General features: G+C 34.2%; 1 protein-coding gene across 1 annotated transcript; it reads left to right on the top strand.

The window, feature by feature from the left end:
* Positions 1–345: 345 nt before the first annotated feature.
* Positions 346–15,559, top strand: LOC132752301 (glutamyl-tRNA(Gln) amidotransferase subunit A, mitochondrial-like). The gene is made up of 10 exons (XM_060742611.1): positions 346–430; positions 3,141–3,288; positions 4,405–4,594; positions 4,938–5,201; positions 6,091–6,266; positions 6,644–6,756; positions 7,788–7,980; positions 8,509–8,626; positions 9,742–9,947; positions 15,323–15,559. Exons 1-10 carry the CDS (start codon positions 407–409, stop codon positions 15,493–15,495), a joined length of 1,605 nt encoding a protein of 534 aa, XP_060598594.1. The 5' UTR covers positions 346–406; the 3' UTR covers positions 15,496–15,559.
* The last annotated feature ends 66 nt before the right edge of the window (positions 15,560–15,625 follow it).

Consider the following 15,625-nt stretch of genomic DNA (forward strand, 5'->3'; position numbering starts at 1 on the left):
CCATGAAATAAGTGATGATGTGAAACTATTGATGTTGAATATATATCCTGCATATGATATATATCCTGATGATTTGACTCATCAAAGATCATGTGTCTCTGGTGAGATGTATGCCAATCATTTTGGTTAGTAAATAGAGTTGTAGCAAAATACAAGTGGTTTACATATGATCCAAGGATTGGTTTTTATTTCACGACCCACCCTGTTATATTTATTTTCGGTTATGTTTTCGCAAAATCACGAAGCTTAATATATTGTATGTATATCTGTGGCAAAATATAACATTTACTCGACTCCAATCGTCTGCAAATAAACTGTTCGATTAATCTATTATCTCAAAAATGGAATTAAAGGAATCAAGTTTAACTAACTAGACCGGTGTAAATGTAAATATATCCTCTGCAAAATGTTGAGTTTAACATTGAAAGAGGTATTTTTTACTAATTTAATGAAAATATTGAATGTGATATATTGACATCGAAACGAATAAGTGACAATAATACCATTTGATATGGCGTCATATAAATTACATTTCAATTTTCTTATTTTCAAACGATTAGGTTAATTGTTACATAATTTCGCGATATTTTGTGAAGATTTTTAACAATAACATTTTTACTAGATCTATGTCGGTTTAAAAATCCGCTTTTAATTTATACAATTTTTTAAAATTATTTTACTAACTAAAATAAAACAATTTTAAAGTCCTGTTCACGTAAAATATAACTTTAAAATTAAGCATTGTGCAGATTTATTAGCAGCATTCAGTTCTAATTTTATTACATTAAAAAAAAGACTTGGCACTAGAGTAGTCTGAATTGAGTTATGGCTAATTAGCCACCTTGCATATTGTGCTTACATTGCTGATCATGGATGTTTTCAACCTGATTCACAGCGGCATCAGTCCTAAGAAAGACTTCACTTGCAACACTGTAAACTAGGAGCCAGTTTCTATGTCATCCACATCCCTGATTAAGGGATCCCCCTGCTAGAGGGTTAATGATCATATTCTCAGACCTTCCCAAGGGTTCACTCATAGGCAACCAGGTGCCCTGCATGTTACCCCAATTTGCAAGCATTAATGCCAAGACAGGTTTTGTCTGTGCACATTGACTTTATATATTAGGCATTTGTTTATTTAAAGAAATCATTTTTTATGAATTTCAATTTGCAACATAAATTTTCTCTTTTCTTGATTAAGAGAAGTTTTTACATGTAAATATCATTGTCTACAGCTTAATTTGCATTTAATTTTAATAATTTATGGCAAAAACATTCAAAGTAAATAGTTTTCTGAATTACCTCCCTTTAACAGACAGTGTTGATGATACAGGGACAGCTTTCTGTCTTCTAGCTGATAAAAGTCAGCTGCTTTTAAGTCATGGTTCTGGTGAAGAAAGTGCACAGGGCATTTTAGGGGAAAATATTAGCATTTTTAGGGGAAAATATACCTATTTTGTGCTAGGGGAAACAGCCTTTATTCGGCTGTAAAATACAGGGGGAAAAATCACTGCCCAAGAATGATGCGGTGGCTGAACTGAGCTCTGGTTAATTTAATGCGGCTTACTGCCGTGATTCGGAGTTAAAACTACCAACAGCACATATTGCTTGTTGTATTTGCATTTTAGAAGTTTTACATTGCACCAACAGTACACTGGAAATGACAGTTGGCAACTTTCCACCTTAACTGGTGAAAGAAGACCTTAAGGTTACCAACCAATCTTTATTTGAAGCACAACTGGGCATCTGAATAGAACCATCACTATTCTGTTTGTGTTTTATGAAAAGATGCCATAGTTACAATGTATAACATTGATGTTAATACATGTTAAGCTTGACTATTCGATAAGAATATAAAGTAGAGCTATACAAGTCACCCGAGCATCGGCATCAGCGTTACCACTTATGTTCAAGTTTTTGTAACACCTCAAAAATTTTCAAAGTTCATTAACATATGGCTTTGAAACTTTGCACACTTGTTCACCATCATGACCCTAACCTGTAGACCTCAGGAAGTAACTGTATCAAGCATTTTGACAGAATTATGCCCCTTTTTGACTTTAAGTTTGCATACCACCTCAAATATTTTCAAAGTCCATTGGCATATGGCTTTGAAACTTTGCACACTTGTTCACCATCATGACCCCAACCTGTAGATTTCGGGAAAAAAACTGTATCAAGCATTTTGATAGAATTATGCCCCTTTTTGACTTTAAGTTTGCATACCACCTCAAATATTTTCAAAGTTCATTAACATATGGCTTTGAAACTTTGCACACTTGTTCACCATCATGCCCCAACCTGTAGACAGGAGAAGGTAACTCTATCAAGCATTATGACAGAATTATGCCCCTTTTTGACTTAGAATTTACGTTTAAGTTTACGTACCACCTCAGATATTTTCGTATCTCATTGACATTTTGCTTTGAAACAAGTTGAAATTTTATACACTTCTTTGTGAGTATAATAGGACTCTCTCCAATGCCTATAACATGAATTTATAAAAAAAAAAGCCCTGTGAACTTAGAAAATTTTAGATTATCAAGGCCTTTTACTATCAAGCACTTAAAATACGCAAGCGTGCTGTCCTACCGACAGCTTTTGTTGCAAATTCTGATACCATAATACGATTATAGTTTTCTTAAATAGATATTCAGAATTTTACTTGAACCAAGTGCACACTTACATTTGTAACATGCATGTAGTATAGTTTAACAGAAAACCATTAAAATAATGCACAAGACAAAAAGAAAATTTGTTTGCTTTTTGTCAGTTTGAAGATTATATTCATATTTTTTTTTTTTGCTTTACAATGTTAAAAACATTTAAAACTTCCTAGGAAGATATATTTTATAAGGGAAGCAGTGGCCTAGTGGTTAAGGTGTCTGCCTCTTAACCCAGGAATCATGGGTTCGAGCCCAAATTGTGTCACGACCATGTTTCTTCAAATGACACCAGTACTAGTTTGTTCCAGGAAGTGGACTAGAAAGTGATCAATATATAAGTTGTAAGAACTTTTGCAATCAAGCTTAGTTAAATATGTTTTAACCATAATTATATTTTATATGTTGATTAAAAAGCAATCACATGTCACCTATATCTTACGAATTGCAATATTTAAAAATGCGGAAATGTTTCAGGCATTACAACAAGTGAAACAAGGCAAGATATCGGCCAAGGAACTGTGTGAGAAATGTTTACAGAGAGCTGGTAAAGTGAAAGAACTGAATGCTTTCATTACAGACACTCCTGACGTGGCTAGAAAACAATTGCAATCTATACAGAATGGTATGTTAAAACAAGTCAAACGAATGGGATGAACATTATGAACTTTAATGTGTGAAAGTTAATTAACCTTAGTTATTTTAATGGTCAAAAGACCTGTATTGTAACAAAGCATGATGGTATGAAAAGTAAATCTACAAAAACTTGTTCTGATTGTCCGAGGATTGGTCAAGTGACATATTGAGATTTTCAAAGAGTTGTTGGATGATCTGATTAAAACTGGCTTGTGGGATGTTGTACAATATACAATAACCAATAGTTTTGTTTATGGCTTGAACTTGTAAACAAACTTCATGATCAAATAGTGTGAAGTGTATATATCTTGGTGAAGTTTTTGCCCGACTCACCCTAAACGCAGTCTCCTCAGTAATGACCATTGACTGAAGAGCTGAAAAAAAAATCAGTTATGCAGACATTTTTGATTAAGTTTTGAAGTTACAGTTTCCTTTTTTCACGTCTATGTCACAGACGCGTGGGGGTCAGATCCTGCCCCCCAACGTGATACGCCCCTGTAAACACTCTATCAAAACTATTTCAATATTTAAACAGAAATGGGACATCTATTACAGTGGTAAAACTGGTTTTCAGACAATTTTTACATGTATGAAAAAACTAAGGGCTCCACGCAGAGCCGGGAACTCTTCTGGTATTGCTTGAACAGAAAGCAAAATTTACTTTTGGTTTTAGTTAAATTTTGATTTTCATATTAAAATGTGATGTATAAATGTTTATTCTTATTGCATCTAGGAGATAATTCAATATTCTGTTGATTTACACCGGAAAAGTCACGGTAAGATTTATTTAATAATGATTTATAAGGTTTTATTTGTCTATGGTATTCGTGTTTATATTTTGGAGTCTGCAATCTTTACTTTATTGAGACTTGATGCAGGTATACGGTATTTTTTTCATATATGTAAAAATTGTTTGAAAACCTGTTCAATCGTTGTAATAGATGTCCCATTTGTGTTTAAATATTAAAATAGTTTTGATTGAGTGTTTACAGGGGCAGAGTCTGACCCCAAAGCGTCTGTGATCTATGTAAGAATTTTAGGTACATCTAGTTAAAAAGTAATAAAATACAATTTCATTATTTTGTTTTATAATGTTTTAATATAGTGTCTACAGAATGGAAAGGTATACCAGTTGCTGTGAAGGACAATTTTTGTACTACAAACATTAGGACAACGTGTGCGTCTCATATGTTAGAGAATTATATACCACCTTATAATGCCACAGTAGTTCAACGCTTGTATGATCATGGTGCAGTTCTTGTAGGAAAAACAAATTTAGATGAATTTGCTATGGGGTAATATTTTAATTAGTTGTATTTTTCTGATATTATGTCAAAATGATTATTTCTATTTTTTATCAGTTTTAAGTTGGCTGAACAAAGGTAAGCATTAAACTATGAACATTTCTTTACAAATTTGAATAATCAAGAAATTCTTAATAAATGGTGTTTCCATTGACTTTAATTCTAAATATAGATTCCTTTTTTGGTGGTTATTAATGTATACTGAACCAAAAAAGAAACTTTCGCAAATTATGTGCCAGTTGTTTAAGGGTACCACTTCGCAAACCCATTATGTTGGTTTTGTGGTGACGCGGCTCATATCTTATAAATATACACTATTTTGTCTATTGTAAAGGTGTGGTTCTATAGACAGTATTTATGGTCCAGTAAGAAATCCTTGGAATTATTCATTCTCACAAGTTGCTGAGATTGATCAAACTTCACCACAAAATATACAAGATGACAGATTGAGACAGGGAACCAGGGGTATACATACATCTAGTGGACAGAGCCGGGCAACAAATGTCAACGCTGAGAGTAGTCAGGAATGTGATTGGTTTATAGCTGGAGGAAGTTCAGGTGGCAGTGCTGTTGCTGTGGCAACTGGGGCATGTTTTGGGTAAATTACAGATTTCTTTTTTTTTTTTTTTTGATAATTTTTTTTTTTAATCTTTTTTTTTATCAAACTCAAAGAAATGGTTGATTTTTTGATAAAACAACTCCAATATGTGGCTTTTGTCAAGGAATGAATTTCACTCAATTTGTTGATAAAAATACAACTGTTAAAAAAGAAGTTATTCTTACATGTTTATACATACATCAGCAACATATTTACTTGTCTGTAGTTCTTTGAAAATAGTTTTATTTTGTATAAGATTATCCAGACTTGTTAAGAATAATAAACAATTTTTTTAAAAACTTGATATATTTGTAAACTGTATTCTGTAAAATTAACAACTAGATATTTGTTGTAATAATCATAGTACCGGTAATTGATCAGGTATAATTTCTATGTGGTTTGCAAAAATTCAGTTGTACCATGACAAAATTTATGGTATATCCGCTGAAATGTCATTTAATATGCTCATTTTCTTCTCTTGGTAAAATTGAGTAGCATTAGCTATATTTTCAAACGGTTGATTATTTAAATAATGATGATTAACCAAGAATTGATAATGAAAAATTTTAAGGATAAAATATAAAAACTGCCTTGAATAAATAGAATTGCAGCACTATTTTAATGAAGTTAGCCTTACTAATAAATAACAAAAAGGGATATTTATAGAAACTTCCTTTGGTCAGGGGAGCTTTTGATTGTTTTTGCTAAGTAGAATATATTACTGAAAACAATGTTTTTGCTAAGTTGAATAAATTACTGAAAACAATCCAGGCTAAATGTACATGTAGTTATTTTTCATAAATTTGCTTGCAAGTAATTAACTCTTGTGTTATATTTCAGAGCACTAGGTTCAAAATATCATTTTAAAGTGTTACAACTTGTATTACAGAGCACTAGGTTCAGACACAGGAGGGTCAACTCGCAATCCGGCCTCGTACTGTGGTGTGGTAGGTTTGAAGCCAACATATGGTCTAGTATCTAGGTATGGTCTTATACCACTAGTCAATTCTCTAGACGTACCAGGCATTCTAGCAAAAACTGTAGATGATGCTACTATCATACTGAGTAAGTTATCTCCCTTGATGATTTCAGTGATTATAATTTATGCAGATTGGATCTTAAGTATGATTTTTTTTGGAAATCATTATAAATTTGATTTATTTTAATCATCAAAAGTGTTTAATTGGTAAAGCATTTTTATTTAAGTGGTTTGTCTGTAACAATTAACTTAGTTTTGATGAAAAAGTTTGTAATCTATTTATCATAGGTAACTGGTAAATGAGAAATTGTAAGTTAGAAAAAAATCTTTTGGATATATAGCAAAGCAATGTTAGGAACCTTGGTTGTCTCTTGTTGGTGAGGTAATATTTTGGTAGAAATCAATGGCAAAATTGTGTGTCAATTTGATTTCAGAGCTCTAAACACTTTAATATTGATTACAGACAGTATAGCTGGCCATGACAGTCGTGATTCTACAACAGTAACTGATGAGTTTAAACCTACACCTCTAGATGATACTCCCTCTTTACAAGGTCTGCATGTTGGAATACCAATGGTAAATGTCTATATACTTCATTGTAATATATTTGTTATGTGAAAAGATAAGCTGCTTTTGTGGTCAAGTTGTTTATTTGATTGATCTTAATTTGCTTTTATCTCATAGATATATGTATGTATCAAATAATGGTGTTTTTATTATACCAGATAGCTTTTAAAGGCCAAACCTTTGATTGAGATATGATGTAAAAATTCGTGGACTTTTTAAATATCTCTTGAACGTCAACGTGTATTGTAATGAAAATTTATCAGCATACATTGTAGAATATTATCAACACGTTTTGAAAGGAACAGCTAATTGTGTCAATAAATAATAATTTTATATTTCTTTTAAATAAGCACATATACGGCCCCGGCGCACGGTATAAAAGCGCAGTAAATCATTGTATATCTCTTGCTAAAAAACTAAAAAATTAGCGTAGAAAACCCGCTGAACATCGCATGTTTCTTCTATGATGTCATTTAAGTAATTCTTTAAAATAATGGACGTCATTTCCTTTATTTTTGTTGATATCGCTAGAAACGCCAGACGCTTTTATTGTTTATAACAGGGAAATGACGGACACGCGGTAATTAGAAAATCGCACGACCATAAAAGATCATAAATTTTTGTTGTAATTTGGAAATGACACCTACAAAACATTTGATAAAAATCAGCAGACGAACAGAGAAAAGAAATTTTCACGATCATTAGTGTTAAAGTAACATAAAAAATTAGTGATGGACATTACTTTGAGAAGCAGTAACCGTCATTGACTGCGTAACGTTGAAGCACAAGTTGTACGTTAATATAATAACATTGACGTCAATATCCTTTTGGAGTGCGCCGCTGTCGCCGACATGTGTTTATATAAGATTAAATATTGTTGTAATGTAAGAAGCTACTCACATGAATTTTTCTGTGTTTATTTGTTATTAATTCTTCTAAGCAGTGTAAGAATTTCAAATTAATATCTCAAATATATTTTACGCAACAACGAAAGTCCACGAATTTTTGGATAACCCCTTGTATATATTTTATTATTTCAGGAATATAATGCCCCAGGGTTGAGTGATGAGGTGAAGTCAACATGGAGTGATGTGACGGACATGTTAGAGAAGGGCGGGGCACGTGTAACACAGGTGTCTATGCCACATACACAATATTCCATCAACACATACAGCATACTGTGTGCATGTGAGGTCGCCTCTAATATGGCAAGATATGATGGCATTGAATTTGGTAAATTTTCACAATTTAATTGTTTGATGTTTGGTTTATGCTAAATAAGAGCTTAATATTAAAGGAACTCCACTGAGGTTCAAAAGCCTAAAAACATAAAATTTGAATTTCTTTCTTAGATCAGCAGAGGCACTTAAAACAGAAAGACGTGCAAAAGATGATTAAGATTAAAATATCTGAAGTAATTGGATTTTTTATCAAATAAAGAAAAAAGTGAGTTGTAAATTGACTTTCACAAATTTGTGTCAATATTGCATTTCTTTTTTCCACAATTTTAGGTAAAACAACACTTAAAATTCACAATTATGTAAAATCGTTCTTTGTCTTTCATAAATCAACAAGGCCCAGGCCCCTTCACAATTAAGAGAAAAAAGCCCTGATATCTGTTGAATTGCTGACTTTTTTTATCCTAGTAACTGTTAAGCCACATCATCGGAACAACAACAAAAAACCTGCAGGCTTCTTTACAGAGTTAAATCAGTAAGTTTTATATAATAATTAAATCTCATCATATTGTTTATATTAAAGGTCATAGAGCAGATAATGATACCTCAACAGAAGCTTTATATGCTCAGAGCAGACATGAAGGTTTCAATGATGTTGTCAGAGGAAGAATATTTGCTGGGAACTACTTTTTACTTCGGGAGTAAGTTGTTTCTTTCCAAAATGTAATACACATAAAAATGTAGGTCCGTTCCAGTTTTAAGTCGCACCAAATTGTTATGGGCAATTAGGTAATAGCGTGATTTACTGTTGGAGGAGTTCTTCAGGTAAGTAGAACCACTGCCCTTCAGTAAGTTAGCTTTGTAGTTGCTAGCTACCTTTCATGAAAAAATCCAGTCTTTTGGGAGATTTGAACACACAGTGGTGAGTGGTAAGTCCATAAATACATGTACCACATTCAGCAGGGACATTAATTTTAAATCCATTCATGAATAAATGAATGTTACATATTTGAAATTACACTTATTTTATAAAATGAGTTTTAAAGTCAAAAGATTTCAAAGGAATTACTAATTAGATCTACCAGAATGTTTTTTATGCATCTTGTAGAGATTCACTGTAAGGGTTGAATGGTTTGCTTTCTTCTCTATTGAGTGTTAATTAATAATTAATTATTGATAATTAATCATTGAATGAGGTAATATAGTCTTCATGATAAAAGTTACATCTTATATTTACTGTGCAAACTAAGGTTCATCAGATGCTGGAAATAATTATCTTTCAGCAGTGAAGCAGGAAAAATACCCTTATTAGACCGACTTAAAACTTTACCCCCCCCCCCCCAAAAAAAAAAAACACGACAAAACCAACATAATGGGTTTGCGACCAGCATGGATCCAGATCAGTCTGATCAGGATCCATGCTGTTCACTATCAGTTTTGCTACTTGTAATAAGGTTGGTAAGCTAACAGCATGGATCCTGGTTAGACTGCGCGGATGCGCAGGCTTGTCTGGATCAATGCTGGTCGCAAGCCCACTTTGTTGGTTTTGTCATGGTGCGGCTCATATATATATACAGTGCAAATCACAGTTGTAATTAGCTTGCTTGGTGCAAATTTGTTGTGACTCATTTAAGACAAAAAAGGATAACCATTTTGTGCTGCATGTACAAGATTTCATATACATGTACATGTAATTATAAATGATTATTGAAGTTATATTTGAACATGTGATTGCAAAATGACATGCATAAAAATACGAAAGTTAAGCAAATTTTTATGCGATAGTGTGATATAATGTGTACTTGTTTTACTTCAGAAACTATGAGAGATATTTCAAGAAGGCTTTACGGATGAGGCGTTTGATAAGTAATGACTTTATAAATGTGTACAAATCTGGTGTAGATGTATTGTTAACTCCGACCACCTTGACAGTGGCGCCCTCTTACAGCTGGTTCTCTAAAGCTGATAATAGAACACGTACAGCCGAACAAGATGTGTGTACACAGCCGATTAATATGGCAGGTATGTGGATAGTTACATGATATTGCTCCATGAAATTTTTCAAGGTGGAGCATATAATTGCAAGTTTGTCCCACTATCCTTATATCATACTTACCTATTGTTTTCATAGCACCTACATTTAATGACTGATACCTTAGGTATTTGATATGTTGATATTTTTCACAGACCTCTACCTACTGGGTCAATTGAGTCATGTTTACTGAGACTTAACATGGTTACTGAGGTTTTCTACATTTTGTCATAATAAGGTATATTTCAAACAACTATCCATCAATGTTAAAGGGTTAATCATCACATGATTTCCTTCCTTTCTGTAAACATAGTTTTCAAAATATGTTATGTAGTACTTTTAAAATACAAACCAAAGACTGACATATGTTGATCATTATTTCTAGACTTATTTCCATTTCTATCCATGCCAATTCCTTTGAGAATTTAAAAGTAATAACTCACTGATTTCATTTCTTTCAATATTGCAATTAACAAAATCTCTTTCAAGTGATAATATGTAAAAACAAAATGTTACAAAGAAGGCAATAATCGGCAGCACTTAGGTTTTTAGCTCACCTGACCACGAAGTGGTCATGGTGAGGTATAGTGATGGGGCTATGTCCGGCGTGCGTCGTCGTGCGTTGTGCGTCGTTCGTCGTCAACAATTGGGTTGTTAACAGTCTAGCAGTCACAGTTTTGATTGGATCATTATCAAACTTTGTCAGAATGTTTGTCTCAATGAAATACAGATCGAGTTCGAAGATGGGTTATCTCTGGTCAAAAACTAGGTCACAGGAGCTAAAAATAGAAAAAGCTTGTTAACACTCTAGAGGCTGCAGTTTTCATCCAAATATTCTGGAAATTTGTCAGGAAGGTTGTTTTGATGATATCTAGGTCAAGTTTGAAGATGGGTCATCTCCGATCAAAAACTAGGTCACAGGAGCTAAAAATAGAAAAAGCTTGTTAACACTCTAACAATTTGGTTGTTAACAGTCTAGCAGTCACAGTTTTGATTGGATCATTATCAAACTTTGTCAGAATGTTTGTCTCAATGAAATACAGATCGAGTTCGAAGATGGGTTATCTCGGGTCAAAAACTAGGTCACAGGAGCTAAAAATAGAAAAAGCTTGTTAACACTCTAGAGGCTGCAGTTTTCATCCAAATATTCTGGAAATCTGTCAGAAAGGTTGTTTTAATAATATCTAGGTCAAGTTCGAAGATGGGTCATCTCGGGTCAAAAACTAGGTCACAGGAGCTAAAAATAGAAAAAGCTTGTTAACACAGTAGTGGCTGCAGTTTTCATCCAAATATTCTGGAAATTTGTCAGGAAGGTAGTTTTGATGATATCTAGGTCAAGTTCGAAAATGGGTCATCTCCGGTCAAAAACTAGGTCACAGGAGCTAAAAATAGAAAAAGCTTGTTAACACTCTGGTGGCTGCAGTTTTCATCCAAATATTCTGGAAATTAGTAAGGAAAGTTGTTTTGATGATTTCTAGGCCAAGTTCGAAGATGGGTCATCTCCGGTCAAAAACTAGGTCACAGGAGCTAAAAATAGAAAAAGCTTGTTAACACTCTAGAGGCTGCAGTTTTCATCCAAATATTTTGGAAATTTGTCAGAAAAGTTGTTTTAATAATATCTAGGTCAAGTTCGAAGATGGGTCATCTCGGGTCAAAAACTAGGTCACAGGAGCTAAAAATAGAAAAAGCTTGTTAACACTCTAGTGGCTGCAGTTTTCATCCAAATATTCTGGAAATTTGTCAGGAAGGTTGTTTTGATGATTTCTAGGTCAAGTTCGAAGATGGGTCATCTCCGGTCAAAAACTAGGTCACAGGAGCTAAAAATAGAAAAAGCTTGTTAACACTCTAGTGGCTGCAGTTTTCATCCAAATATTCTGGAAATTTGTCAGGAAGGTTGTTTTGATGATTTCTAGGTCAAGTTTGAAGATGGGTCATCTCCGGTCAAAAACTAGGTCACAGGAGCTAAAAATAGAAAAAGCTTGTTAACACTCTAGTGGCTGCAGTTTTCATCCAAATATTCTGGAAATTTGTCAGGAAGGTTGTTTTGATGATTTCTAGGTCAAGTTCGAAGATGGGTCATCTCTGGTCAAAAACTAGGTCACAGGAGCTAAAAATAGAAAAAGCTTGTTAACACTCTAGTGGCTGCAGTTTTCATCCAAATATTCTGGAAATTAGTCAGGAAAGTTGTTTTGATGATTTCTAGGTCAAGTTTGAAGATGGGTCTTCTCGGGTCAAAAACTAGGTCACAGGAGCTAAAAATAGAAAAATCTTGTTAACACTCTAGTGGCTGCAGTTTTCTTCCAAACATTCTGGAAATTTGTCAGGAAGGTTGTTTTGATGATTTCAAGGTCAAGTTCGAAGATGGGTCATCTCAGGTCAAAAACTAGGTCACAGGAGCTAAAAATAGAAAAGCTTGTTAACACTCAAGTTGCTGCAGTTTTCATCTAAATATTCTGGAAATTTGTCAAGAAGGTTGTTTTGATGATTTCTAGGTCAAGTTCGAGGATGGGTCATCTCTGGTCAAAAACTAGGTCACAGGAGCTAAAAATAGAAAAAGCTTGTTAACACTCTAGTGGCTGCAGTTTTCATCCAAATATTCTGAAAATTAGTCAGGAAAGTTGTTTTGATGATTTCTAGGTCAAGTTCGAAGATGGGTCATCTCGGGTCAAAAACTAGGTCACAGGAGCTAAAAATAGAAAAAGCTTGTTAACACAGTAGTGGCTGCAGTTTTCATCCAAATATTCTGGAAATTTGTCAGGAAGGTTGTTTTGATGATATCTTTGTCAAGTTCGAAAATGGGTCATCTCCGGGCAAAAACTAGGTCACAGGAGCTAAAAATAGAAAAGCTTGTTAACACTCTGGTGGCTGCAGTTTTCATCCAAATATTCTGGAAATTAGTAAGGAAAGTTGTTTTGATGATTTCTAGGTCAAGTTCGAAGATGGGTCATCTCCGGTCAAAAACTAGGTCACAGGAGCTAAAAATAGAAAAAGCTTGTTAACACTCTAGAGGCTGCAGTTTTCATCCAAATATTTTGGAAATTTGTCAGGAAGGTTGTTTTAATAATATCTAGGTCAAGTTCGAAGATGGGTCATCTCGGGTCAAAAACTAGGTCACAGGAGCTAAAAATAGAAAAAGCTTGTTAACACTCTAGTGGCTGCAGTTTTCATCCAAATATTCTGGAAATTTGTCAGGAAGGTTGTTTTGATGATAGCTAGGTCAAGTTCGAAGATGGGTCATCTCAGGTCAAAAACTAGGTCACAGGAGCTAAAAATAGAAAAAGCTTGTTAACACTCTAGTGGCTGCAGTTTTCATCCAAATATTCTGGAAATTTGTCAGGAAAGTTGTTTTGATGATTTCTAGGTCAGGTTCGAAGATGGGTCATCTCCGGTCAAAAACTAGGTCACAGGAGCTAAAAATAGAAAAATCTTGTTAACACTCTAGTGGCTGCAGTTTTCATCCAAATATTCTGGCAATTTGTCAGGTAGGTTGTTTTGATGATTTCAAGGTCAAGTTCGAAGATGGGTCATCTCTGGTCAAAAACTAGGTCACAGGAGCTAAAAATAGAAAAAGCTTGTTAACACTCTAGTGGCTGCAGTTTTCATCCAAATATTCTGGAAATTAGTCAGGAAAGTTGTTTTGATGATTTCTAGGTCAAGTTTGAAGATGGGTCTTCTCGGGTCAAAAACTAGGTCACAGGAGCTAAAAATAGAAAAATCTTGTTAACACTCTAGTGGCTGCAGTTTTCTTCCAAACATTCTGGAAATTTGTCAGGAAGGTTGTTTTGATGATTTCTAGGTCAAGTTTCGAAGATGGGTCATCTCAGGTCAAAAACTAGGTCACAGGAGCTAAAAATAGAAAAGCTTGTTAACACTCAAGTTGCTGCAGTTTTCATCTAAATATTCTGGAAATTTGTCAAGAAGGTTGTTTTGATGATTTCTAGGTCAAGTTCGAGGATGGGTCATCTCCGGTCAAAAACTAGGTCACAGGAGCTAAAAATAGAAAAATCTTGTTAACACTCTAGTGGCTGCAGTTTTGATCCAAATATTCTGGAAATTTGTCAGGAAGGTTGTTTTGATGATTTCTAGGTCAAGTTCGAAGATGGGTCATCTCCGGTCAAAAACTAGGTCACAGGAGCTAAAAATAGAAAAATCTTTTTAACACTCTAGTGGCTGCAGTTTTGATCCAAATTTCCTGGAAATTGGTCAGGAATGTTGTTTTGATGATTTCTAGGTCAAGTTTGAATATGGGTCTTGTCCGGTCAAAAATTAGGTCACATTGCCCAATTATGGAAAAATCTTTATAACACACTAGAGGTCACATGTTTGACTCAGTTGTCATCAAACTCGGCCATGATGCTTGTTTAAGACATTGCTTGGATGCGGTTGTGTCAGGTGAGCGATCCAGGGCCATCATGGCCCTCTTGTTTTTTAACTCACCTGAGCATATGCTCAGGGTGAGCTATTAGGATCACTCTTCGTCCGTCGTCCGTTGTCCGTTGACACTTTTAAAACGACATCTCCTCTGAAACAATAAGGCAGATCATAATGAAACTTCACAGGGATGTTCCTTGTGTGAAGCCTTAACAAAGTTGTTCAAAGAATTCCATTCCATGCAGAACTCTGGTTGCCATGGCAACCAAAAGAAAAAACTTTAAATATCTTCTTCTGAAAAACCCAAAGAGCTAGAGCTTAGATATTTGGCATGAAACATCTTCTAGTGAGTGTCTACAAAGTTTGTTCAAATAAAAGCCCTGGGGTCAAAATTGGCCCCGTCCCAGGGGACATTGATTTTCCTTATATGTGTATAGCAAAAACTTAAAAATCTTCTTTGAAAAAACCTGAATAGCTAGAGTTCAGATATTAAGCATGAAACATTGTCTAGTAAGTGTCTACAAAGATTGTTCAAATAAAAGCCCTGGGGTCAAAACTGGCCCTGCCCCAGGTGTGTCATTGTTTTTAACTATATGTGTAAAGAAAAAAACTTGAAAAAATCTTCTTTTAAAAAACCCAACAAGCTAGACCTTAGATGTTTAGCATGAAACATCTTCTAATGGGTGTCAACCAAGTTTGTTCAAATAAAAGCCCTGGGGTTTAAACTGGCCCCGCTCCGGGGGCCTATATACAGGTGAGCGACTTTAGGGCCATCATGGCCCTCTTGTTTTAATTTATAAGAAAATTTAGAACAGATTTGTGCATGGAATCTTAGGGAGATACTCTTGAATTTAATTTCTGTCCAAAACTTACAAAAGAAAGACAACTGCATGTAAAAGATTCCACATCCGATAATTTGATTGTCTCTCTTCTTATTGGACCTCTTTATAATTTTTTATGCGTTTTATTGCACAAAAGACATTATATATTTCAGGTGTGCCAGCAGTGTCAATACCAGTGAGAGTATCAGCCTCAGGCCTACCTGTTAGTCTTCAAATTATAGGACAAAATTTCCAAGACCATAAAATGCTGACCGTAGCCAAGTGGATAGAACAAAATGTGAACTTTCAAAGACTGAATCTAGAACATTTAGATCTGGAAACTTGATTTGTTATACGTTTATTTACTATTAATGCAATATTCAATGATTTTGATAAACAATAAAATTGTATGTTTGTTTTTGTTTGTTTGTTTTTTTATGCCCCAAGCATATAGTAATTGAACCATCCCTTTTGTC

The sequence above is a fragment of the Ruditapes philippinarum genome, unplaced genomic scaffold (assembly GCF_026571515.1).
Source record: "Ruditapes philippinarum isolate M1 unplaced genomic scaffold, ASM2657151v2 ctg3799_1_1_1_1, whole genome shotgun sequence".
Taxonomy (NCBI): Eukaryota; Metazoa; Mollusca; class Bivalvia; order Venerida; family Veneridae; genus Ruditapes; species Ruditapes philippinarum.